Source organism: Haemaphysalis longicornis, unplaced genomic scaffold (assembly GCF_048455015.1).
Source record: "Haemaphysalis longicornis isolate Haplotype H1 unplaced genomic scaffold, Haemaphysalis longicornis Haplotype H1 scaffold_14, whole genome shotgun sequence".
NCBI lineage: Eukaryota > Metazoa > Arthropoda > Arachnida > Ixodida > Ixodidae > Haemaphysalis > Haemaphysalis longicornis.
In genome coordinates, this window is record NW_027526245.1 from 24,440,781 (window position 1) to 24,468,100 (window position 27,320).

Genomic DNA, 27,320 nt, shown 5'->3' on the forward strand with positions numbered 1-27,320 from the left:
CTTTTTCCAAACAAATCTGCTGGAACGGCCTTCCCCACCATATTGCCGCCATCACCAGCCCCATTCGTTGACTGCCTAAGTAACGACTGATTTGTCCATCCTTGTTTTGTGGCTACAAAATAGGTTTCATTTGCCCACACCACCCCTTATGTAATACCTCCATGTGGGGGTCTTTAAGGAAAATAAAATGAAATGAAATGAAACTATCTGTCTAAGATCGCCATGCAACCAATAAAGCAGTTTTGTGGTGAGGGAAAAAAGCTAGAACGCCCCTTTGTTCGCGATTTTGGTTAAGAACATCGAAGGTGATTAAAATAGGTTCATAACCCGCCACCGCAGCCCAATTCTATGCCATTTTAGCTTCTGAGCACAATACTCCAAAATGCTCAGAACTGCGAAGCATTCTTCGGTTTAGGTCGTGTGGCCTTAGTATCTCCCCGGAACTCGTGTGGCGTAACCGGGGGAAGCTCTTGTTGTGTGTGCCGCAATAAAACCTGTATTTGTATTCTTCATCTTCTTATTTTTAGCTTTTTTACTTTTTAGCTGTTTTTTAAAATTTCATCAAATATGCTGAAACCAATCTTTCAAAAAAGAAATACGTCATTGCGCAAATATTATATATACGTAAAGTGGCACAAATTGACTTCGCATATTTTTTACCGGAAATACTGACTGAAATTAAGTGCCTTCCGCGAATAGTGTGATCTTCCGCTAGTGTACCCCCCTCTCCCTCCCCCCCCTCCCCCCCCCCTCGCCCGAAAAGAACTCCAGGCTACGGACCTGATACTTGTACAAAGATTTTTTTTTTTTTTTTGTTTTTCTCTCCATCCTCATGACTACCCGACAGGACCGCAGTCCACATGGACCGCGCTACCCCGGCTCGAGCCACGTCTTTCGTGTCGACCACAAAGGAGCGAGGATGGCATCCTGTAGCGTTTCCCTATTACTCCCACGTGTCCCAGCAGAAGGACCCCCCCCCCCCCTTTTTTTTTTTTTTTTACCTGCCGCGGTGGCTCAGTGGCTAAGGCGTTGCGCTGCTGAGCACAAGGTCGCGGGTTCGATTCGCGGCCGCGGCGGCCGCTTTTCTGATGGAGGCGAAACGCAAAAACGCCCGTGTGTACGTGATTTCGGCGCACGTTAAAGATCCCCAGGTGGTCTAAATTAATCCGGAGCCCTCCACTACGGCGCGCCTCATCGCCTGCGTTGCGTCGGTGCGTAAAACCCTACAATCAGAATCAGAAGGGCCCCTTTTTGGGGGCGACGCACCTTAGGACTTTGCTTTATCTGGGGCTTGGCGTCCATGTACACAGTGTTGCGCATGCGCGACGGGCGTTTGATTGGATTACATTGGAATGGATTGGATTGGATTAAATTGAATTGTATCGGATTGGAATTGTATATACAGCACACACGCGTTGTCACTCGTTAACATGCGCGACTGGGCAATGCCACGGGTGATTTACGGTAAGAACGATCCCCAGTGCTTCGCCCACTCCTCATGATTCACTTCCTCGAGATGCGTGAATTTTTTGTTTGCCTGCTTTCCCCGGCACAGTTTCTCGGCCCGCTGCGTTGTTGTGCCTCAAACTGAAGTCACCACTGAGGCCAAGTTTTTTTCTTTTTTTCTCTCTCTCTGCGTGCACTTTCTTGTTCGGAAGCGGCACTATCAAGAAGGAGCGCATCATCGCAGCCTCGGAGGGCATCGAGCACTTGCTGCGCCTTCGAGCGAATCGGGTTGTTCACACGACACCGGTTTCGCACGCGCTTCTGTCGCGCTTGCTCGCATCTGACAGTCACCCTTGGGCAGTCCAGAGTACAACTTATACAGGCACACGAAAAAATGCCGAGCTGCTGCGGGGCATCTCAGGGCTCGCAATAAGGCATTAGTCAGAAGGGCGCCGAGAGTGCGAGAGCAAAGGGCGACCAGGCAAACTTTGTACGCACGGGCGCGTCAGGTGCGGATTCGGCGCGAGCGGTTATCGGCACGCGCCTATCGGTGCGGCGATGGGGCGTCAAACGTCGCTCCCTCCCGGGGGGCGCCCATTCGGCGGTGCGCCCCGAGTCGGGGACGCTGGGCACCGTGGGGAAGGGGGCACGTGTGCGCGCGCTTATCCCCGCGCTTTAACCGACGCCCCCGCGCGGATAGGCGCAGCCTCAGTGACTGCTTCATTGCCGATGAGAACGCGGTGCAGGTCACCCGCCGTTATGTTCACTCGCCAAGCTCCTGTCGTCCCCTGGTCTGCAGCCCACGTCCCTTCTCTCTGCTCAGTTTCCGCTACGCATCCTGGAGTATATACGCGGGCCCGATAAACAAGTAAACGAAACGGGCTTTGCCGCTGACAGATCAAGTGCGCTTCTTTGAAACCTCGGTGACTGAAACGTCAGTATGAAGTGAAGGACATCGATTTGCGCGGATGGAAAGCCAGCTGTGGCGTTTGTTTCATACACAATGTGACGCTGAAAGCATCTGAGTCGGGACGCGCAGAGAAATGACGAAGACAAAAACACGTCGTCAGCTCGTAATCTCTTAGCTATTGACAGGCCTATCGACGCTCAACCGTCTATAGTTCTCCCGCAGTGTCCGTAGTTAAAATGAGTGCCGCTAGGCCGAACGTATGCAACAGAGATTAGCCGCACTGGAACAGGCGACTTTCGTAGTGGCGGTGCAGCTGCGCCACGCGATGCATTCACTCGAAGTGGATTCAAAGGGCGCGCTCAGCCCCCGCAGCGCGTCGCAGCAACTGCCGCGCCCAGAACCGCCCTGCAGAATGCTCGAGACGCTTTAAAGTGGAAGCGGGTGACGTGCCTCTCCCTGGCCCTACGACCGCTTGACCGTCGGCCGCCGAGAATGGCGAGAAATCGCCGCCATTTCACGAACACCCACTGCGTTTTGCACCACTCGCACCACGTGGTTGAGGCCCTGTGGCGGCGGCGGCGCCAGTATGAATGCCGTGCGGGAACGCTTCCGACGCGCTGTGGCGGGCCGCTTCGTTGGGCAATGAGGCCCGGCGTAATCGAAGTAGGCGCCGCGATCGTCGCTGGTAATGGCCCTCCGGGCCCATTCTCGAGAGCTGCGAACGCGAGCGAGTTCGGAAGCGGCCACACGGGCTCGCCATCGCCTGTTGCGGAAATGCAGCCTATCCACGCTACCGGAAGCGCAAAACAGGTGTCATTGTGCCCTGTGGCAGCTGGGCTCGCGGGCACGCTGCTTCTGCGCACCACGGGGCGTTCAATCAGCCCACTACGGAAAGGGCCTGAAAACGCGCTCATGGTCCACGTTTTTCTGTGCTGGTTTCTTCAAAAGTGCAGCTGATCGATGCTTCAGTTCCCATCACTGACACCAAGCAATTTCGCATTAGCCGGGCAATGGTAATGCACTGTCTCGAGTGAAAGGCACTGAGATAAGCCCATTACGAACCTGGGTATAGATAGGGGTGGGCTTATCTGGTGGGCTTAACCACAAACTTCAGTACCGAAAACTCTCTCTGGGAAACTTGCCAAGCCATGTCCCTTATAAGAGGTTTCATTGCGGCACCCATCCACGATTACGCCGTGTAACTGGGAACCCAGTACAGCGATATCTCGACTATTACATCGTGCCCAGAAAAGTCTTGGTAGCGTACGGAAATGCAACAGTGAACGCGTTGGCGCTGAATTTGACCACGGAAAATGCCTAACAAGATGACGCGTCCCCTGGGTTTTCTTAGGAGAATGTGAAGGGTCTTCTCCTGGCTGTGCTTCGATATGTCTACCTTCATACGACTTTCGGCAGAGCAAGTGTCGTACCAGTTGAGCATTTTAGTCGAGCACGAGTGTCCAGGCAAACGCCGTTCGCCTCCTCCCCGCCGATGCTCGCGACGCGAGGACACGTCAGCTGTCCACATCGGTAGCGGCAAGCCAAACTTGAGAACACATCGCGGGGAGAGGCGCGCGCCCGGCGCGCCGGCGGCACCAATTAGCTCAGCGGCGTGTGTTCAGCGTGCCGTAAAAATTGGTAAAAATAACATGGCCTCCATGTTTTGATGCACGAAGGGCCCCCGCGTCTTTCCAGCAGATAGTTTGTGTTTAGAGGTGAATCCGACTTTGAGGGGAGCGGTCTTTATAAGCTGCCTATTCCGCACTGTCCACGGAGGGAGAACGCCCGCTCGCCACGTTCCTGCGGCGCACTGCCGCGCGCTGTTTGACGACCACCCGTTGTGGCGCTAGTCGGTGACGGTAAGATGGGGCCCCTGTCCTTGTCTAGCAAATCCCCAGTACAGCGAAACCCTAACATAGCCAGTCACACCTGAGCTTCGCGGGACTTCGCTCGCCACAGGGAGGAAGGGGTCTCAGTTTTCACGGCCTCTATCGAGCGGCAGCAGAGACCAGCGTCGTGCGCTCATGTTTGATTCGCTGGTTATTTATTTTATTTATCGCATACTGGAGACCAAGCATGTTTCATGCAGGAGAGGGCGATGCAGTTCAAAATTCTTCTGCATACGTGCAGCATGCATACGTGCACCACAAAATTCATATTACGCTATAGAAACTTGTGAAAAAAAAAAAAAAATACAGGCAAAGAAGCAGACTAAGCGACAACAAAAGTTATTCAGTTATCACCTCGTCATGGAGAGCATAGGGGAATCATGGGACAGAGCATTCCAATCAGAAACTGCCCTCGGGAAAAACGAATACTTGCAAATGTTAGTACGTAATATAGGGGTAATGCTAAGACTATGTTTATGGCGTGAAGCCCTGGTTGTGTCCTTTGTTATGTAATCTGGCGCCTGCAATCCTTATAGGGGTAATGCTTATAGGTCCTTATAGGTAATATAGGTAGGTCCTTATAGGCCATATATGTAATCCTTATAGGTAATATAGGGGTAATGCTAAGACTATGTTTATGGCGTGAAGCCCTGGTTGTGTCCTTTGTTATGTAATCCGGCGCTTGCAATCCTTATCTGGAAAAGTAAAAGAGAAGAAAAAAGTTAAACCGTGCAGTTTTCCTGCGGTCGGCCAAAAGTTCGCGGCTCGCATCTTGCAACAAGGCTGAGGACGAATCACGACGTCTATAACGATGGAATATAAATCGAGCAGCTAATCGCTGTATGCTTTCTATTTTTTGTATATTACGAGCTGTATGCGGGTCCCACACAATGCTGGCATATTCAAGAGAAGGACTATCTAGTTTTAGTGAACTAGAAGAACGACCCAATTTATGTTTTAGAAAGTCTATTTTTCTCCGAGCAGAAGAACATATACCATCAATATGTTCTGTCCAGCGAAGCTTCGATGCGATCGTTACGCCCAAGTACTTGTATTCTTCTACTTGCCTAATAGTGTATCCTCCTACACTATAACTAAATACAAATTTTCTGATTTTGTTACTGAGACACAAATATGCGGTTTTCTCAAAATTAATTACCATCTCCTGTTCTCTACACCATTCTTTCATGAGTTTAAGTTCTCACAGAAGTCACGCTGGTCAGCGATAGAATTTATGGTATTAAAAAGTATTCAGTCGTCGGCAAATAACTTAACAGACACGCCAGGTTGGCTGGCTTGAACTAGATCGTTAATATAGATATTAAATAACACTGGCCCGAGAACTGACCCTTGCGGTACTCCAGAAAACTCTCCCAAATAACCAGAGCTGAATCCGTTTATAGCTGCGTACTATTTCCTGTTCACTAAATATGCTATGACCCAGTTAATTATTTCCGAAGGAATGCCAATATCTTTCATTTTATTAGTTTGAAACGCGGTACCTTGTGAAAAGCCTTAAAAAAGTTTATAAAGATGACATCAACCTGTCCAGCCTTGTCCAGAACTTAGGAGAACTTGCTAACAGTTTGCTACGGATTGCGTGGTAGTAGATAATCCCCGTCGGATGCATGTCGCGTGCTGTGAATTACATTATTTTGTTCGAAAAAATTCATTTAAATATTTCACTATAATATGTTCAAAGTAATTTGCAACGAATACAATTGAGGGAGATCGGTCGATAATTGCTAATAATCTGTTACCTTTCTTAAATGCCGGAATCACACGTGCTAGCAGCCAATCTTCGGGCACTGCAATAGTTTTAATCGAAACATTATTATTACTACTAGAAATCTAGCTGGTATTTCAGCATACCTCTTTAGAAAAACAGCTGGGATACCGACAGGGCCAGTCGTTTTTTTAACGTCTAACGGCAATAATAGTTCTATCGCGTTAAAAATGCACGATAAACAAAACTCATTAAAATGCTGCACCTATCAGCACCACCGCGCACCATTGCATTGCCCCCAAAAAACGTGCTGATAGATCTGGGGGCCAAAAAATGTACATGACGTCTTTTTGGGAAGGGGCCAGAGATGGCGCTAAGCTTTCCTTCGGGCGTAGTGCTAATTGCGTGGCTTCAATTATTTAACTAGTTTTTTAGATGCGGCGCATCTCTTTCTCTGAGGCATGTCCCTCCTGCGTCGTCGTCGTCGGCGGCGGCGGCGGCGTCCGTCCGCAGCCCTCCTCCGTTCGCCTCTCCCACAGCTGTGTGCAACACTCTCACTCCGGCGTATTAGCATAACGACAGCTGGCGCGCTTGGTTGGAGCGCGCTTCGCTGCGTTAACGCTGCGTTAACAGCTACTCCGGTGCGCATGTGCGCGCATGCGCGACTCTCCTCCGCGGTCTCCTCTCCTTCAAGCGCTGTGAATATAAAGCGGGTATCGCGCTGGGTGGTGGCCGCTAAAACACGTGTACTCTCTCATTTCGCGTATGCATGTGCATGAAAATGTAAAATTGCCTCCATCGTCCCGTGTATGAGAACATCCGTATGTGATGGAAGGCATCCTACGCGTTCACAATACGTTTCACGCGATGTAGAGAATCAACCCAATGGAAACGCCAATTGAACCCACAGATGCGCCGCATCACACCAGGGTTCCCTCGCGGGGAGATGGAGGCAATTTTTGACCTTTGTTGTTCGCTGTAGGAAAATAAACGCGCCAATGTTTTGCTATGCCCAAAGGAACTTGCTAAACGTGCCGCCCGATATTTTGTGCCACTGTCAATGAAACCATCTCACATCACGAAACGTATAAACGGCACGACGCATAAGGAAGTAAGAGCACGCATTTTAAATGTCTTTTCTTGCGCTGCCTAAACGCGAAAATTTTGGTCTGTTTGTCCGCAGCCGGCAGGCCAAAAGTTAAAACAAATGTTGAACGAGAAGTCTATATATTGATACAGGGTAAAGCTGTGTTTACAGTGGTGTATTTACGATGCACATTCAGAGGCTAGTTATAAGAAACCACGGTGGAAGAGAGCACCGCGCAAGCCAGGGAGCGAACGCGCTTCACCGTCAGCGTCCTCTTCATCTCTCTTCTTGATGATGATGCCCGCTAGCACAGTGCATGAATACCGTCCTATTTGTGGGGAATCTAATTAATGCCCCGTAACACAACCCCCCCGGTGGTAGGAGCGCCGTCTCGGTGCTTGTCAGGGTAAAGCCGTAGGTTGCGAGCGGTATGGCTTAAGACGCGTGACGTGGACGACGTCTGTTTGTGGAGAGCGGGATGAGTCTGACGGAACCAGCGGGGTGATTTCGTAATTGACCTCCGTCACTTGGCGTACGACACGGTAGGGGCCGTGGTACCTGGCTAGAAGCTTTTCCGAACGCCCTACACGGCGTGCAGGACACCAGAGCAGCACCAGGGACCCAGGTGCAAAGTGGCGGGTGCTGTGGCGGCAGTCATAGCGATCCTTTTGAGAGCGCTGGGACGAAGCGAGCCTGACGCGAGCAATGTTGCGGGCAAAGTCAGCGCGGGCGATGGCGTCTTGTGCATATGCGGAAGGTGGCAGAGGGTGTTGAAATAGAGTGTCCAGTGGTAACGTCGGCTCTCGGCCGAATAGTAGGTAGAAGGGAGAGAATCCGGCAGTATCAAGGCGTGACGAATTGTAGGCAAATGTTATGTAAGGCAAGGCAATGTCCCAATCACCATGGTCGTCAGAAACGTACATTGACAGCATATCTGTTAAAGTCCGGTTAAGGCGCTCTGTGAGGCCGTTCGTTTGAGGGTGGTAGGCGGTAGTAACCTTGTGAACGGTTGCGCATGAGCGGAGGATGTCGTCTACTACTCGGGAAAGGAAGTATCGTCCGCGGTCTGTCAGGAGCTGCCGAGGAGCACCGTGGTGTAAGATGACGTCGTGCAGGAGGAAATCGGCTACATCAGTTGCGCAGCTGGTCGGAAGAGCCCGCGTGATTGCGTATCGTGTCGCATAATCGGTGGCCACGGCAATCCACTTGTTGCCGTTCGCAGACCGGGGAAACGGACCGAGGAGATCTAAACCAACTCGGAAGAATGGCTCAATAGGTATATCGAGTGGCTGAAGAAGACCGGCGGGTAGCGTGGTAGGCACTTTTCTGCGTTGGCACATGTCACAGGCGCCGACATAACGGCGAACCGAGCGGTAGAGCCCCGGCCAGAAGAAACGGCGTCGCACGCGGTCATAGGTCCGGGAAACCCCTAGATGGCCAGCTGTTGGAAGGTCGTGGAGCTGCCGTAGTACATCTGTACGAAGGTGCTCAGGTACTACAGGAAGCAGATCAGGACCATCCGGGCGGACATTGCGGCGATAGAGGACGCCATCCTTCATTCGGAACAACCGCAGTGAAGGGTCGGAGGGGGCAGCGGTTAAGCGGTTGATGATCCTGCTCAAGGAGACGTCAAGGCGCTGCTCAGCAGCAAGCTGTTGAAAGGAGGAAATAGACAAGACCGAGGTGGCGAGTGAGTCGCAACTTGTAGGATCGGGAGGCTCGACTGGGTACCGCGATAGACAGTCAGCGTCTTGATGGAGGCGGCCGGATTTATAGACTACAGAATACGAGTACTCCTGCAGCCGCAGAGCCCAGCGCCCGAGGCGTCCGGTCGGGTCTTTCAGGGACGCAAGCCAGCATAGCGCGTGGTGATCTGTCACGACGGAAAATTGTCGACCGTAGAGGTATGGGCGAAATTTGGCGACAGCCCACACCAGGGCAAGGCATTCCCGTTCAGTAATAGAATAATTTCGTTCAGCTGGTGTCAGCAGGCGGCTCGCGTAGGCAATAACGCAGTCGTGGCCCGTTTGGCGTTGAGCTAAGACGGCTCCAATGCCATGACCACTAGCGTCAGTTCGTACTTCCGTGGGAGCGGCAACATCGAAGTGAGCTAAAATGGGCGAAGTTGTTAGGAGAGAGATCAGGGTCTTGAAAGCCTGAGCTTGCTCACTTCCTCACGAAAAGACGGAATCCTTTTTGAGAAGGTCGGTGAGAGGGCGGGCGATATCAGCGAAGCCTCGGATGAAGCGACGGAAATAGGAGCACATGCCTACAAAACTTCGAACGTCTTTCGATGACCGGGGCACCGGAAAATCTCTAACCGCCTTTATTTTGTCGGGGTCAGGCTGCACTCCATTTGCGTCGACAAGGTGGCCCAAGATAGTTAGTTCGCGCCTGGCGAATCGGCATTTCGCGGAGTTGAGTTGTAGGTTCGCTTGACGCAAAATAGCAAGTATTTCGGACAGGTGTTGGAGATGAGCCTCGAACGATGGAGAAAAAATAATGACGTCATCGAGGTAGCACAGGCATGTGGACCATTTGAATCCCCGCAGGAGAGAGTCCATCATGCGTTCGAAGGTAGCTGGCGCATTGCAGAGACCGAAAGGCATAACCTTGAACTGATATAAACCGTCTGGGGTGACAAAGGCGGTCTTTTCTCGGTCCATCTCGTCGACTGCAATCTGCCAGTAACCTGAGCGTAGGTCAATGGACGAAAAGTATTTGGCACCGTGTAGACAATCTAAGGCGTCGTCGATCCTGGGAAGAGGGTAGACGTCCTTCTTGGTTACTTTGTTCAGGTGGCGGTAGTCTACACAGAATCGCCAAGTGCCATCTTTCTTCTTTACCAAAACTACCGGGGAAGCCCAGGGACTGCAGGAAGGTTCGATAATATCCTTGGCCAGCATTTTGTCAACCTCTTTCTGGATGATGCCTCGTTCACTATGGGACACACGGTACGGACGCCGATGGATGGGTAGCGCATCACCTGTATCGATCCGATGGGTGACTGTAGAACTTTGCCCCAAAGCTTTGTCGCTCAAGTCAAAGACGTCGGAAAATGATGTCAGAAGACAGCGCAGTTGGTTTGTTTGTGCGGGTGATAGCTTTGGGCTGATCATTGGTGAAAATTTATCTGGAGTGGTAAGGAGCGGATCGGAGACTTCATGGGGAATTGACGGATGGTTCAAAGCAAAAGCAGAAACGTCCGGTGCACAGAAAGGAGCAAGGGTGGCAATGGTGAGTCCTTCGGGAAGGACTTGAGTGTGAAATCCAAAGTTGATTAGAGGCAAGTTAACGCTGTTGTGCTTGATGGTAACAACAGTGTGTGGAAGGGCAACACCACGCGTCAGGAGAACGTCTACGATGGGAGCGGCAAGGTAGTCTCCATCAGGAACCGGCGTGGAAGTAGCGAGAGGAACATAGGTCGCTGCTTGACTCGGCAGGCGAACGTATTCGCAGGAGCATAAACGCAGCGGGGGTGCGTCGCTATCAAAAGCCGGTAACTCCAGATGCAGAAGGCCCGCTGAACAATCGATGAGCGCAGCATGTTCACACAGGAAATCGCGGCCAAGGATAATGTCGTGAGGGCATTTGTCCAAAACAAAGAAAACTACAGTGGTGTTGTGGCCGGCGATACTAACACGAGAGGTGCACATTCCAGCGACGGCCGGCGTGCCGCCGTCAGCAACTTGAACATACGACAGAGCAGGCGTCATAACTTTACGTAGGCGGCGACGGAGATTTGCACTCATTACCGATATATGCGCCCCGGTATCAATTAAAGCACGGACAGGCACGCCGTCAACATTCACGTCAAGTAAATTGTCTCTGGTCGGTAGCGTCAAAAGAGGATTTTCGGTCGAGGTCGGGAATGCAGCATCACCTCCGGGAGCTGCATTCACTAGTTTTCCGATGTGGGACGTACGTAGTCGTTCGGCGAAGTAGAGCGGCGGGGCTGCGGGGAGCGAGACTGTCGGCGCTGGGGAGAAGGGGAGCGGCCAAAACGCAGAGTGGATGCGGCGGGGTTGTCGGCAGTGCGCTGCTGGTAGGAAGGTGCAAAACGACGCGGCGCATGGTCAATGGTATCGTCGTTCCAAGAGGTTTGAGCGGAAGGGAACCAGCGACTGCGGCAATACCGTGCAACGTGGCCGACACGCCTGCAATTGAAACATATAGGCCTGTCATCGGGCGTCCTCCACTCCGCCGGGTTTCTGTAAGACGAGGGCCGACGTTGCGCGCGAAAATTCGGAGGGCAGGGGACGTGATCATTGTGACTGCATGAACGCGACTTGAAGGGAACTTGATGATGGGCCGAGTAGCTCACGTGGCAGACTGGGTGCAGGCCCATGCTCGCAATTTCGTCGCGCACAACCGCTTGTATCACCGAGATCGCCGGAAGATTGCCATCAGACGCCGAGTGGTGGCCGGTGACCGGTGTCATCGCCTCGATCTCGCGGCGGACAATGCGTGTCACTGCGTCCGCAGTTGTCTCCGAGGGTGGTTGACCGGAAGGAGCAAACGGTCCCTGACACGAAGAAGTGGCGGCAGTATTTGGAAGGCGATTGAATTGTTGTGTAACTCGACGGCTTTTGGCCTGCTCGAAACGCTTGCACTCACTCAGAATTGAGTTTACGGTAGAGCAGTCCTTGCACATCAGCAGATTAAAGGCATCGTCAGCTATGCCTTTCAAAATGTGGTCGATTTTATCTTGCTCGGGCATCTCAGCATCAACTTTGTGGCAAAGGGCCAGTACGTCTAGGATGTAGCTGACGTACGGCTCGGTCGACGTCTGCACTCGCGACGCAAGCTCCTTTTTCGCCTCGAGCTGGCGCCCAGCAGGCTTGCCGAAAATTGCAATCATCTCCGCCTTGCAGCTATCCCAGCTAGTAAGTCTGGCTGCGTTGGTGTCATGCCACGTCTCCGCCGAACCTCTCAGGTGGAACCCGAGGTTCGCCAGCATAATAGTGGGATCCCAGCGGTTGTGGGCACTCACACGCTCGTAGCGGCTGATCCAGTCCTCCACGTCGACATCACCGGTACCGTAGAAGAAACCAGGATCTCGAGGCTGGCTCACGATGACCAGTGGCGTAGCGGCGCTCGTTGCTTCAGTAGGCGGTGCCATTGTGGGGCCTCGGAGATGACGCCCGCTTCGGAGTTCCGTGATCAGCACCTCCGAGTCAGCCGCGTCCACGGCTCACTCGTGCCAAGGAAGGGGTGAGGTAGAGCAGGACGGGGCCAATGCAGCACTCTCCACCAAATGATACAGGGTAAAGCTGTGTTTACAGTGGTGTATTTACGATGCACATTCAGAGGCTAGTTATAAGAAACCACGGTGGAAGAGAGCACCGCGCAAGCCAGGGAGCGAACGCGCTTCACCGTCAGCGTCCTCTTCATCTCTCTTCTTGATGATGATGCCCGCTAGCACAGTGCATGAATACCGTCCTATTTGTGGGGAATCTAATTAATGCCCCGTAACAATATTTTAGAAGGACTTGTTGTTGGGCGACTTGCATATTCCCAAGCGGTGTAAACTGCGCTAAGGAAGACGCGACACAGAGAGAGGTAGGACTGGCGCAGACTTGCTACTAACGTTTATTAAACGTAGAAACACTAATAAATACAGACTTATAAATACAGACGAAAAAAAAAACATGTGGTGAGCATTTTCACAAACGCGCGTCGATAAACATAATCTCAATGTTGTGCAGAACAATTGACGTATCGCTGACACAGTCGTTTCCCTTTTTCCTGATATGGTAAGCCCGGGCAACGCCGCCTGTATTAACATTGCCTGACGCGTCGCGCGCTTTTCAATGGGAAGGGTAGGGACGCTTAGTTCAGGCACTGATCCACTGTGGCGCGTTCCGGCGGACATCTCGCCTTACGTCACTGCTCGCGAGTCGCGAACGCTGCACCCACTTCTACGACGTGTGTCTGTCAGCTTGCCTGTTGGGCTTCAAGGGCCGTTTCGCTTACATCTTAGCCGCGACGGGGCGCTAGTTCTGTGGCGCTCTGAGGATCTCGTTCAACGTGTCGCTCGCTTCATACTTGCTGCATTTTTCGAAAGATAAAGACGGAGGCGAACTGAAATAGTGTAAGAACATACTGACTTTCGGGTAGATATATAGCTAACAGAAAAACGATATTTTCTGCTGGGGCAGCCCTTATTTTACTGATATTTTTTTTCTGGAGTATTTAGAGAAGAAAAACTTTCGTGCGCGTTTTTTGTTCAGGCGCTCACTTCTACGATTACTTTCCAATAATATCACGTGCTTGTAAACTTCAGAAAATTATAGGAAGCAAAAGGATAAGCAGCTGGGATCCCGCCACGCTGTCCGGGCGCTTCTACAGTACAGTCCTCAATTTTAGAAGTGCGTACCGATGCGGAGTGCGAACAGCGGGGTCAAAACAATACCTAAATGCGGAGGGGATAGAGGTGGGATGCCCCACTCAGAAAATTTCAGGGCCTGTGATCCGAGTAGATAAGCGCGCAAAGCCGGCATCAGCCTGCTGCAGCGCAAGGGATTTTGCTTCGTGACAAAGGAAGTTTTATCAGTGACAGACCAAGAGAGACATGCATGGTGAAAAACAAGAAGGCGTAGGAAGGCCGCCTCGGGAACGCTAAACAAACTTTCCACTATTTTGCATAGTTTCCGAGAAGCGGCGCTGGCTGGCGGACACGAAAGCACGCTGGAAGGCTACGGAGCGGGGAAGGGTAGGAGAGAGCAACAGGAGAGTGGCTGTTTGGCCATTTTTCGCTCACGCGTTAGGCACAGTTTATACAGGCGGCGTTGGCCCGGGGAATCTCTCTTGCTCGGCTGTCCTTGAACCTAAACATTATATTAACTTGCTTGAAGAGAGGCTTACAGACTGGCTTACACGTGCACGCCGAGCAGAGATTAGGGTCCGCTTGCGTGATTCCTCATTGAAAGCTCGTGTTCGCGTAACCTGACGTTCACACACCCGCCGGTCTGTCCGACGTAAACTTTCCCGCATGAAAGAGTCTGATACACTACTCCAACGCAGCAATCAACGTAGGAATATGCAAAACATTTCCAAACTACTGAATCCGTTGGCCATGCCCATATCATGTCAACATTACTGATAAAAAAGAAAACATTTGGCATATTCCAGGGGAAGCCTGAATACGTAAGCTATATTTGCAGTCTTTTTAATTGAAATACACGGCTACCTAATTTTTGCGATGCAAATAAAAACTCCTCCTCGAAAATACAATGTTTTGCCCTAGCAATACAAAAAGCGCTCGTGGCGCCTTGTCTGTGAGACATTCCGGAAAGTCCAACAGCAACAAAACGTTTCAGTATAGAGATGGTGCGCGAGCAGCGGAAAGCGGCAAAATTGAATTGACTTGAGCAAACTTGCACTGTGTTTAAGGTGAGAGGAGCGAGACGGAAGGGGAAGAGCGTGAGAGGCTTGGCGGGAAAAAGAATGACAGGGGCGGCAGCAGAGGAGTACCGTCTGTTGACGACATTTCTCGCTTCAATACGGCCACGGGCCCATCTGTTGCGGGGACGTGTGTTTCTCCTTCGCCGTGCTTCACTTCGCTTGTACCTCCCATTTTAACACGAAAGTGTTTCATTCCCGGATACAGGAAGAATTCGCTGACGTCATATCCGTCACGGAAGTGACGCCAGTACAACGAAGCAAGCCGCCTTTAAAGGTGCACCCCTGCACACACAGTCTTCTTGCGGGGAAGCAACCTTTAGTACCAAAGAGTACGCTATACTTAGGGTTGTTCGTTTTCGGGTTTTATATTTTAACACGGAAGTATTCTATGCCGGTTTCGCTGACGTCATATCCGTCACGGAAATGATCGACGCCAGTACACCTTTGCCGAAGTGACCCACCAGCAGTACGTCGTTCGCCAAGCACGCCACAAGACAGACGCCGACCCGCAAATCATGCTCAGCTGCAGATTTCGCTGCACCTTTCACTTTCGCGTTTTACTGATTTGTATGACAGAGAAATCAACCACAGTTTTTTTTTGGACGGGGACCGTTCGCTGTTTGCGTATATCTAGCATTAATTATCCGCCTTTTACCAGTTGTGACTGTGAATGGAGAGGGAAAACAAATTCGGCATCCATATCTTCTCGCATTTTCTGGTGAAGAAGCCCCGAGAGATGAAGCCAAAGGATTAAAAAAGGAAGGCAAGTGAGGGAGGAAGCAAAAAATGCGAGATGGCAGCCGCGCGGTCGACTTTAGGACAATGGCTGAAAAATGGTCCTCGCCTACACTTGTCCTTACCTTTCGTTTATGCGGCGCATATATCTATCTTTTTGTGCCCGTCGCTCGCAGCGTTCCTGCGCCCCGGCTGTGCGCTGCCGTAGACACGCGAAATAGATGAACGCTGCAAAAGCGCGAGGGAACAGGAATGCTTTTTTTTTTCTCCCCGGCTGCTATTCGGGGAAGGAGGGGGGCTTATGACACTGCACAACGTAAAGGGAATGCAACAAAATCGGTAGAAATGTGTAATTAATGTGTGGTGATTCGTGGAAGCGGAACTTAAAAGAAGTACAGATAGCACTACTTTTTGGGACCGCTTGTTATCTGTGAGTATTTCTTCGCTGCGCTTTTAACTATATCAACTGCAGGATTCTCAAAAAACCACTGACGCATACTCGGCGTTCTTCAGAAATACTTCGCCGCGTTCATATTCTGCATGCGGTGGAAAGAACGGACTCAGGAGCGATGGGGCTCTGCGCCAGTTCCAATTGCCCCCTACCCGCTTCTGCTGTTTAAGCCTCTAGTAATTTAAAAGAAGGAACGGGATTAGCTTATTTGCTGAAAATGCCGGCTACCGCAAGACCTATAGCTCTGTCCTGCCCGTCGCTCTGTTGCTTTCATTCTAACAATCACTTACGGCGGCCGAATTTTTTAATAATATCGCGGGAGCGTCGACCGGCGGGTGGGTCGGCGCCTTGTCACGGCAGAAAGCGGTGAAACGTGCTTGAACTGTTCGCACGCGCAGAGCATCCCCACAGCGCGACCATCGTCTGCTAGGCTGTTCCCGCAACCACGGCACAACTCCTTCACCTCGGCAAGTAACCAACCGGCTGTCTCCCTTACGGGGTGGTGACAGCGATTTCTCTTGTCCATTGTGAAGCCGGCAATGAAGATGGGCGGAAGGGGTGGTGTCGTGCACTTGTGGCCGCGCTGTAGGGGCCCCTATGCGCATGCGCACTCTTCTCGATCGTAATGCCGCCTTCTGTAGTGGCAAGGCGCCGACCCTCCCGCGGTATTATTAAAAAATTCGGCGCCTCTGCAGCCCAACCCAAGATCCGCCCATTCAACATAGGCTGCACTTATTTCCACTGACGCCCATGCGCCATCTGATTTGAAGTTCTTAGCAGTTGGTAAGTGCGAAATTGGTTTCAGCACCAAATGCTGTGCACCAATGAGTGAGATTAGGTGGTAGGGCAGGGCTTTGACAGGTATAGGTCATCCAGGCTGCGTTCCAACCTCCGCGTCACCGTCGGGGGTTCGCTGCAGTAGCGAGCGTCCACTTGAGCTGTCTTTTATTTGCCTGCTCAGAGTAGTTCTGAGCCCATCCGGTGCAGCTCCGTACTTCATTTGCCACTGCAAAGTGTGTGGCGGGGGTAGTTTTGGATTTCGCATGAATTGCTCTGTACAGGCAAATAAAATAGGCCTGGGCGTCGGTGCAAAGCAGGGCATAGTGGACGTAGAAGCGAGGCAAAGCTGCCGAAGGGGTAGTTGACAGGAGCGGGACTTTGCATTCACCCGGGACGATGGCGACCCTGCACCGACATCGCTTGCGGACCGCGGGCAGTGACTGTGGCAGGATGAACTTTCCACCCACGAGACGGAGTCTGGAAGCGACGTCTATCGGCTGCCCGAACGCGAACGAACACCATTTCCGGAGGCCCCGTGTTGCGTGCCGCGGGGTCCAAACGGAGAGAAAGGAAGCTACCAGGCGACACTGACGCGAGCGCGGTTCAGAAGACAGCCGAAGATGCGAGGTTGTTCAGTTGCACACCTGGCCTTCTGCGTCGCCCGGCGAAATCACGCGGCGTGCATCGCTCAACGTCAGCCTGGCTTTCCCCGACGCCGCTCTTTTGTTGCCGCCGGGCGAGCGGAACTTGTTTTCCGAGCACACAGGCAAGGCTCATCTATCGCCTCGTCTCGCCCGTCGCTCAGTCGCCCCTGGGCGTCGGGAATGCCACGCACTCAGCGTGCGCTGTGCGCGCGACTGGCGTCTCGTCGGCCGCGGCGTCGCTGCACCTCGGGGCGGAATGACGCAGCTCTGTGGGCCATGCCAGTCACGCATGGTCCGTCATCTGCACCGGTGTTTGCAAGGCCCCTTAAAGGCGCGGAAATCTGGTGCAGCGGCCGTAGGGCCGGGAGAACCTCACGGAACTATCAACATTTCGCAAACGCCAAGATCCAGCCTGCCGAAAATTACGGAATGTGGGCACTATAGAGTTCACAGCGGAACCTTTCTGTGCAAATGCATTCCTTTTTTTTTACGGCGAAGCTGTCTATGGCGATGATGGAACAGATAGTCTACGGCGACAGACCGGGCATAGACCGACAATTATAAACGTTGGGAAAATCATGAAAAGAAAAGCTGCCCTTGGGTCTCCATTCTGCTACGTGCCCTCAGCTGTTCTGCCGCCCCGCGACAGGGCATAAAATTGCCCAAGCAAAAATGCCTTTCCAGCAGTTCGTTTGGCCTAGACGCGCAGCCGCCTTTGAGGGGATCGGTGCCTTTACAGCAGCCACTTGCGGGGCCGATCGACGATAGAGATGTGATCGTCTTGAAATGCACCTCCCGACCTCCTTTCTTTTCGCTTTTTGTTTGGCTTTTAATGTCACATGGAGTGTGCATTGCTTACTCACCTCCTGCGCCTGAAGCAGCAACAGGCATTGTGGACACCAGGCTGCCAATTTCAGGATTCCTTAAATACGCCTCTTTCTTTACTGGGTGGAAGCACCGTACATGCATATATAAAGTGCTCGTAATATTCGAAGCCTTTAAAAAATTGGTGCACCTTGCAAGGCAGGAGAAACAGCAGAGCTGGCGGCCCCTCTCCCTTCGTCGGAGACGCGGCTGTGGCACCTCGCGCAGATTTCCGAACTTGTCGCTGAAACTTGTTCGTGACTGCAGCATGCCCGGATCGTTGTGCACGCAGGCTTTCACATCTCTCCCAAAGTGGGCCGCGTTAGCACGCGCTAGAACCACGCCACCGGCTTCGTGAACTGGGCGTCTGTAGCGCGAACTCGGCGTCTGCGCTTCCCGCTTCAGGTGCGAACGCACGTGAATTGCGAGAGGAGTCTCGAAGGTCGAGCCGTCCGACGCCGGGCGCTCCTCACGAAACGACCGCTCACGTGCGCTCGGTATTTTTTCTAGCTATTTTTTAAATGCAGAGCATTTCTTAGCCTCGCCTGTTCCTGCGTCGGGCGGTGTCAACAGTTCCGCGTCCGCAGCAGGTGCGCCTCTCCTTCCCTCCTCTCTCTCAACAGCAGCTGGCGCGCGCATGCGTCGTAGTCAGCCCGTTCGCTCCGTCGCGGTCTCGGCGTAACAGGTGCGTGATAGCAGCGCGGTGGCGCTTGGAAGGGCGCGTGCTGCTTGCGCATGCGCGCTCTCCCCCCGTACTGCTCTCCTCTACTGCGCGCGCTGCAAATATAGCGGCTAGCGGTCGCTCGTGTTTCAGTCACTGCGTTGCTCCTTCCTTCCTTGGTTGACGCTCGTGCCCACGTTTACTCGTGTCTGCTACTCCAGCATCACGGAAGAAGCGATGGAAGCAACACTGCCTTCAATCAGTACTGAGGCCCCAATGCTCTGCATTTACTCGTGTTCCCCGGGAATTTTTTTTCTTCTGGTAACGCTGTACGGCGGAACTAAAAACTTAAGCAGCTCTGGGGTCAATAAAAACCAGGCGGCCTCTGAGCTTACGCACCGTTTAAGGCCGTTCGTCGAACGGCACGGCCTCTGTCAATGCGCGCAGAGCGGCACACGCGACGCCCGCGTATGCGGGAGACATGCGACGCTGGATTCTCACGCGTGTCCAGCCCAAGCCGGGGGTGGGTATAGCGCCGAAGGGCGGCGTCTTTGCCAATATGCGCGGGAACCTGCGCCACCCTGTCGCTGGCTTCTTCCGTCGACGTGGAGCGCCCTGTGATAAAAGCGGCGGGGCCAGCACGGCGTCATCATTGGGGCGTGCCGCCACCGAACCGTTACTTACGGGCTCGCCCCGCCGGACAGGCGCCGCTCAGAAGCGCCGAGAACAAGCGGCCCTTGTTCCTACGCAGTGCCTCCAAGTGTGCGCAGATTACAGAGAAGGACGCGTTGACACTGCTTTGTTTCCCGACTTGGTATACAGCTCTATTTCCCCACTCCTCCGTCGACTGCCCTCCTGAGCGCACGCTTTCCCCGCATTTTGTTCTCCTCGCCTGCGGTTCGGTTACATACGGTCCCGGTGCAGGGAGGCAGTGGCGTCAAATGGTCGCCGCAGGCCGACAATCAGCGCGCGCACGCGTGCAGCAGCGCCCATTGATCCCGTCGCCGACGCGTGAGCGGTGGGCGGCCAGCGCTTGTCTCCTCGCACCGACCCGTGGGATCCGGAGAGCGCCAAGGAGGGAATTTTGAGCTCAGTGGAGGTAGTTCGCAATTTCGTCGCCTGCAGGCAAAGTAATGCCACGGTTGTGCAACGAACATCAGCTACGACGTCGTTCTCCGTACTGGAGCGATGTTTCAATTCTGTCTCCAGGAACGGAGACGGAGATCTTTCGGGCTTCAATCGTTTCCATCGCACGTCGCAAGGTCGGTGTGAGAGAGAGAAAACATTGTGAACGGGATCGGCGTGTTGCCCTAGCCGTCTCCAGCCGGCTCAGCAGGCGATTCTGGTCCTTCACTCGACAGCTGGTCAACACTGTCTCCGAAAGCTGCTTGTGTGTGCACTCCAGAATTACATGCCAGGGGGCACCTATAGTTGCGGACAAAATTTGCATGCGGCAGTGTGTGTGCGTGTGCGTGGGGGGGGGGGGGGAGGTGAGGAGGGGCGAACGCGTGCGTTCGGAGTGGGTGCACGTTGCGCCCGTATTTAATTGTCCGAGCTGGATTCAAGGATTTTTCCTGAGGGTTTGTTGACGGTTCGGGAACAGGTTCACTAAAATTAAGTAATGACCAATATATGAGAAGTGGCGTGGGAACTGCGGATACCGGGGAGTAACCGGCCTGCTGTATTCATAGCCCCGGAAAAAAGCAGCCATGAATGAGGCCGTCCTGACGAGTACCTATACGCACGATGTGGCTAAGGCGTTGTGCTGCTGAGCACGAGGTCGCGGGTTCGATTCCCGGACGCGGTGGCCGCTTTTCTGATTGCGGTGAAAAGCGAAAACGCCCGTGTGTACGAGATGTCGGCACACGTTAAAGATCCTCAGGTGGCCAAAATTAATCCGGAGCCCTCCACCACGGCGCGCCTCACCGCCTGCGTTGCGTCGGCGCGTTAAAACCTACAACCAACGGAGATATATCTGCGTGCCCAACGTCAGCGAGACACGAAGAACTGCTAGGTCGTTGCTGTCAAAGGCGCAAATCGTTGTGCACAAAAAAAAAAAATTGTTTATAGGGAATTCCACCTTTAGAAAACAATGAGTGTCTGTAACGTGTCCGTGCGGCTCTTGTCGCGTTAGAGCTATCGCAGTGTGCAATAAAGTATCTCAGAAAGCAAAGCGCACCCGTAAGAAGAAATGTCAAGCTTAATTGACCAGAATTTGCCTGTATATCCCGGACAGCTGCTGTAATCACAGCCGTTGTACTCGAATTTAAGCGTCCGTAGTGAGGACGTTCACGCGCCTGCAGAAGTCGTGCAAGGTTCGAAAAAAAAAAAAGAAGTCCGAGCACACTTCCCATCCAATGAAAACGAGTCTCACGAAGCACTGACCCGAACTCTTCCTATTGTGGGGTGCTCTTCTGTTGAGCTCAGGCGTTCCTCAGATACCTTAGCACAACCAGGAATTGCACTCCTCCTTTCTTACACGGGCCAGGCGAACCCGGAGCTTTACTGAGAGCTCCAGCTTTACGAACTTTGCACATTCCGTTCCGAAGGCAACTCTTAGCCAAACTAGAGGATGGCTCGATGTAATATCTTCCCAAGCATAATAACGCACATTCAAAATGCGGACCAGTTCCGCCATCCGGGGAAATCACAGAGGTCCGCTTTGTTCATCACGTCGACAATGCTTGTTCTATCTATTTGTCCTCCTGGGGGGGGGGGGGGGGGGGGTAAATTGTTGAAATGCATGTTACTCCGGCATCTACAACCATACCTATGGAGGACCTATGGAAGATACATATGGAAGAGCAACATCTCATCCCAGAAAAGGCATCTGTGCACGCGGGGCCTTCGCCTAATGGAAGAGATTCTCACCCCAGCCACCCGTTATTTATTGTGCTGGACATAGAGGCACCATCAGTAGCCTCAAAGTGCAGCAACTCTGCAGCATGCTTCATTCATTCAAAATCCAGCTGTCCGCACTTTCACAACAAACTACGCGCAGCAAACTTGCCTCGACGCTGCAGGGTGGTCTGGCTATGGCCGCTTACAGCGTCAGCTAACCGCGCCGACCTGCAGAGTCAGCACACATTTGCGATCGCTTTTTTCTGCACGAGGGAGGAACGCAGTCGCGGGTAATCAGATTTTTTTGTAAGGGCTAGGGGGAAGCTCACTACTGCGAGAGCGTTAATAATGAAATGCTCGCATGAGCATCTCAGAATGCTGCAGTCCAACAAGTAAGCAGCAGAGTACTACGCGACGGGGTACGCGTACTGATTGCGACCAGCCCTGCATGCTGGCGATGTTTTAGTGGTCTAGTGGTCACGAGACTCCCGCCCAAGTTTCGTTCGGGGACAAAGGCCGGCGCGTGGGGCGCCACCGCAGATCAGGTGTAGGAACAAATAGTCCCAGAACAAATGGTCCCGGAACAAATGTCCCTGGAATTTATGGTCCCGGAACAAATGGCTCCAGAACAAATGGTTCCGGAAATTATGGTTCCGGAACTTATGGCTCCGGAAGTCCCGAACAAATGGTCCCCGGTACCTCTTCGGGCAAAATGATTCCACAAAACCTTACGTTGGCTCTTTGTTTGAATTTGTTGCATCTTGCCGAAGTGTTGTATCGCCTTCTCTAAAAAAAAACTGCCAGTAAACGATCGGTTCATTTTAGTTTGCATTTTTGTGCAAATGCAAATGCATGGCGTAACACAGTTGGCCTGTTTTTGGTATTTTTATTTGTGTTTCCGCTGTTATTTTCCGGATTTTCATTTCATTGTTTGTTTCTTGTAAATGGTTGAAGATGCATTTTTTATTTCTTTATTGTTTGTAATAAAACAAAAGTATCTGAGCTGCAAGCTGCAAAATTATCACGGTGAAAAATTTTTATTAGTGCCGCTTCGTTTGATCCGAACAGCAAATATCCAAGCATTTCAGACGGACAGCGCCGTAACGCAGCATAGCTAACGCAATAAACCATTCATCAGGTAAAGTTCTTTTTTGAAATCGCGATAGATCGGCGAGCGTGATGCACTAGTACAGCTCTATGTTGTCGGATATTCAGCGGTACCGGCCCACTCACATTTTCGATACTTCACATTACCTAAATAATACTGTCACAGTAAATAGGCTCACCGCACAGGCTGAAGTGGGCCTCGCTTCTCAAGCGTTAATAAACAAAAGAACCCTGCAAAGGAAGCACGGCAGAACATACAGGTTCGACGACAAATTTGTATGCAGCATTTAACTCAAGTAAATTCAGCCTTAGCAAATATATTATATATGACACATGCAAAACACATTGTGCACAAATACAAACATAAATATAAACACACTGACCCCCTCCTTCATACAGGCGCTCATGCATAGGTGCCGTAGTGGTGGGACCATTTGTTCCGGGACCATTAGTTCCACGGGACGATTTGTTCGGGGACCAATTTTTCCGCGACCGCCGCAGATCGGAGGAGGGAATCGGGCGGCCGCCGCTGCTCCGTGGGTGCAGCCGCGCGGCGGCAGAACCTGCTCGCAAGTGGTTGGTAATTATGCCCTCAGTTGGCGCTACAAAACGAAGCTGACAGGAAAGGCATGTCGCTGCAGCCCTCACGGGAATCCGTATATCAGGCAGGTGCACGCTCAAAACTGTCGACTGATGCCTGGATTTGATTACGACATTTTTAAGAGGTGGCAGACTTTGGGGGGACTTGGGTTCCGAGATTGTCTAAATACTTGTCTAAATCATTTCCTCGTCCCTCCCCAGTCGCAGCTCTCAACGCTGCATAGGCAATGAGGCGTGCCGTGTAGTGGAGGGCTCCGGATCAATTTCTACCACCCAGGGATCTTGAACGTGAGACGAAATCTCGAAGGCACGGGCGTTTACGCCTCCATCAAAAAAAGCGGCCGCCGCGGTCGGGAATCCAACCCGCGTCCTTGGGCTCAGCGGCACAATGACTTAGCCACGGAGCCACTGTGACGGGGCAACCTTGAAAATCGATTTCATAGCATGGTCATCGAACCTCTGGAAACGGCGCCGCTGTTGGCTTCGAGGGGAAATTCACACACGTCCAAAGCCTAAACAGCTGGGCCGTGGTGCTCCGTTCTTTCATGCTGTAGGCGCCGAGATTCGAGACATTTTCTTTTAACCCGCAATGAGGTGGACGTATTGAGTGACATGCGGAACGAATTTCTTGCAGGTGCTAGGACTGAAGCCCATGTGAAAAGTAGGGGAGACATATCGACGTGGTGCGAAAGAAACAGTTTGCACGGGTGGAAAATTATATATTTCCACCTCCCTTCGGACTCAGCTTCTTCAACGCTTTCCTTTGACGCATCCTTAAAGTTCAGTGTGAACACGCCTTCTCAAAACGCTGAACGTCTTGGCATTATTGAACACTATAAAACAGATTATTCTTGCGTAATCTGTGCCTCTGGTTTCTGATAGAAACAAGTTGGCTGTAGAATTCATGTTTACAATGAGAACGTCAGTTCGAGTATTTTTTAACAATTCTCGGCTCGTTACATTGCTCGTTACACGTGCGCTTACAGTTGGGCTCCTCATATTACTAATATCGGTTCGGCTGCCGGAAAAGGACCTCTGGTTTCGGCGCAGAAAGCTAAATCTGGCAGCGCCATCGGTGAAACTACCTGCCTATATAACAATTGTTAGGCGAACATTAGCGGGGATCCGTATCACAAAGTTTTAATTGATAAGCTTGAGAAAGTGCAAAGAAATGCGCCTCGGTTTATATCATGTCACGCGCGCACTGACTATTCTTCACATATGCTTGAAATTGTTACCTTGCCAACCATAGCAGATCTCCGTACTCATGCGTGACTCAAGTCTTTCTTTCAACTCACCAAGAATTCTTTCAACACCAAAACTACGCAACACCTAATTTGAAGTCAAGGAGAGACATCCGAGATACACACTAAACTTTTTTACACCCTTTTAGGCCAAAAAGGGTTCTCCATAAGTGAAAAACGGCTTTGGAGGCCCATTACACCCTTTTTCTTGAATCTCAGCACCGTTTTCCTAGCTCTCCACTCTTTTTGTGTAAAAAAGGGTGTTCGATCAACTTCAACACCCTAGGTTTTTCTTGAAAGAGTGTGAAAAAGGTGTTCAGCTGTTCATTGAATAAGACCACGCATGCACGGATCATTGCACTGTATAGAACAAGAGATCCCCTCACACCCTCCTCTATACTAGTAAGAAATGTTCAAAAGCACACACACACACACAAAAATGGCCATCTGCAATGATCGCTCGTTTCCATATTCGATGCGCCTCATCCCCCAAGTTTAGCTTTGGCTCGTGAAACATCAAATCGAACCTTTAAAATTATAAAGACTGTAGTTCTGGGGCGAAAAAGGTGTTGACCGACTGCAACACGCTTAGCTTTCTCTAGGGTGTGGAACGGTGTTAAAACTATTCCTAGCTGCGCCAGTTTTCTTGCGTTTCAGAATCCCGAAAAGACTAGTACCTTTGAAATGGCATAATAAGAGGTGCGCGTATACGATTGCGCCTTCTGTGATCGCACCCGAACAGGCTCTAAAGCCGGCTTCACTGTTATAATACCCTATCTGCGGTGGTGCACCCTTTACAGGGAGCGCAGTTCTTTTTCTTTTTCTTTTTTTTTTTGCTATGCCACCGAACCTAACTCAAGCTTAAACAGCTTCAGTGGTAACAATTTATGCCAATGCATATTGTTTTAAGTATCGGGAGGTGCAAAACATCCCCCGCTTGTAGAAAATGACCTGCCCACCCGTGTAAACGAATGTAAAATGCCTCCTAAGTTGGAGGTCTCTTACACCCTTTTCTCAGTTGGCAGTCTCTTTTTCATACTTTTTTCTTCGAACCCTTTTTCTTATTTTCCAACACAAAGTTTGTAGCGTTACACCCTTGTGGGAAAAAAAAGGTGTAAAAATAATGAGCCTCCTTCTTCGCACAATAGCAAGCCATCCAATAGAAACGTCGTCCAATAGCAAACCGAGTTCACGTCATTGTGCGTAACTGTTGTTTTGCTGCAGCCGTCGCAGACTATGCGGAGGGCATTTTTTTTAACTCCCGGATAAACGGCGAGAAGTATGTTTATTCGAACCTGTCTATGCAATGAAAACACAAAGCTAAGTTTGACAAATTGATTTCAGTGTCCCTTTAACGCAGTAGGACGTTTTTGCATTGTACACCTGGCTGAAAATCGTGACAAAATAGGAATGCATTCTATCAAGCTCGTATATCATGCATTATACTTGCTAAGCTATGCAATACGTAAAGAGACTCGGATTTTTCGCTCGCTTCGTGGCGTTCTTTGGCCAAACTGCAAGCGACTTTGGATGGTGGAGGGTCCCGCTCCGCCACCGTAGCAGTGGTGGCTCCCCGGGCGCGAACTGGCGCGAGCAGTCCGATGGCCGAGCAAGCGCGGAGGCAGACAAAGGCCGACAGTGATGCCGGGGAGGTGACGCGGTCTCCCGGACAGCCCCGCTCCGTGCCAGATCTGCATACAAAGGCGGCAGCCTTCCTTATCGGGCTCCCCCAGGCCAGCCCGGGTAATCCACGTGCCGGGGACTCTTATCTCTCGGCCGTCCCTTTCGGTCAATGCCGACGGGGATCCCTTCCCGCCGACCACGTGGCGCTTCCTTCGACGCAAGGCTCTCGTCTGCCTCCGCCGTGTGCTTCTGCACGCGTTGTGCAGTTGGCGGGCACTCTGGACTCGCACAGGAGAAATAGGCAGCACTGTCACAGGGGCAGTCTTGCTTCGTGCTGCGCTTGGTCTGCGTACAGCGGACGTTTTCGTTAATTTTGTCACACGCCAAGTGTGCTTAGCGCCAAAAAAAAAAAAAAAAAAAAAAACACCAAAGCGTCGGTTTTGCGTGCCCGTCGCCGCCGCTGACGTTCTTTCTCCCTCCCTCTTCCGCGCAGGTGTGGTTCCAGAACCGGCGGTCCAAGGAGCGTCGCATGAAGCAGCTGAGCACGCTGGGCGCACGCCGCCACTTCTTCCGCAGCCCGCGGCGAGTCATGCGCTCGCTGCGGCCCGGCATGTCGCCGGACGGGCTCGACGACTCGCCGGACATCGGGCCGCCCAGTTCGGCCTTCGGCTACTTCTCCGGTGCGTATGCCCGCTGCCTCCCGAGCCGTTGGGCGTCCGAAAGCCGCAGAGCGGAACCCAAAACGAACTCCCCCTCCGACGGCCGCCATAACTCAGGCGCAGAGCGGCAGGTCGCAACAAAGGCCTAAACGACGCCGCCGGGGGCGATCCCGCAAGGCGAGCTTTGTGATGGCCGTAATCGAGCCCCGACGAGTCCCAGAGGCGCGGTGGGGCCAAGCGGAGCGTGACACCGACCGGCGCCCGCACCGGAGGAGCGCTGCACTCCCCGCGGGGGCTGCAGCCTCGCGCCACCGGAGCTCGGGGGCGCACCCATTCCACGTGATCCACCGGATCACCATACTGACACTGACGCCATGCGGATTCGTCCGATGTGTACGTCGGCTTCGTCGAATTCGCGGCGGCGGCGGCGGTGGCAAAAGTGCCCTAAACGAACCAGAGCACAGTGAAAGAAATGCAGCTCAGCTCGGACAAGCGTCTCGCAAAGTGCGAGTTCGGAACGTGCGACAGTTGGGAAGGCAGGCGAAGCGGAAGACACCGCGGCACCTGTAAGCGGCGTCGTGCTGGTAGCACATTGGACGCGCTTAATTCCGCCGCAGGGGCTGCTGAATTTCACCGGCAGGCATCT

At 52.2% G+C, this 27,320-nt stretch overlaps 1 protein-coding gene across 2 annotated transcripts in view; it reads left to right on the forward strand.

Moving 5' to 3' along the window:
• Window positions 1-27,320, forward strand: part of LOC144165198 (LIM/homeobox protein Lhx5-like) — a 269,753-nt gene that overhangs the window by 232,624 nt on the left and 9,809 nt on the right. For both annotated transcript variants that reach the window (XM_077695319.1, XM_077695318.1), the window contains one exon: window positions 26,509-26,695. In XM_077695319.1, the coding sequence (XP_077551445.1) occupies window positions 26,509-26,695 (187 nt within the window). The remainder of the gene's footprint in view (window positions 1-26,508; window positions 26,696-27,320) is intronic.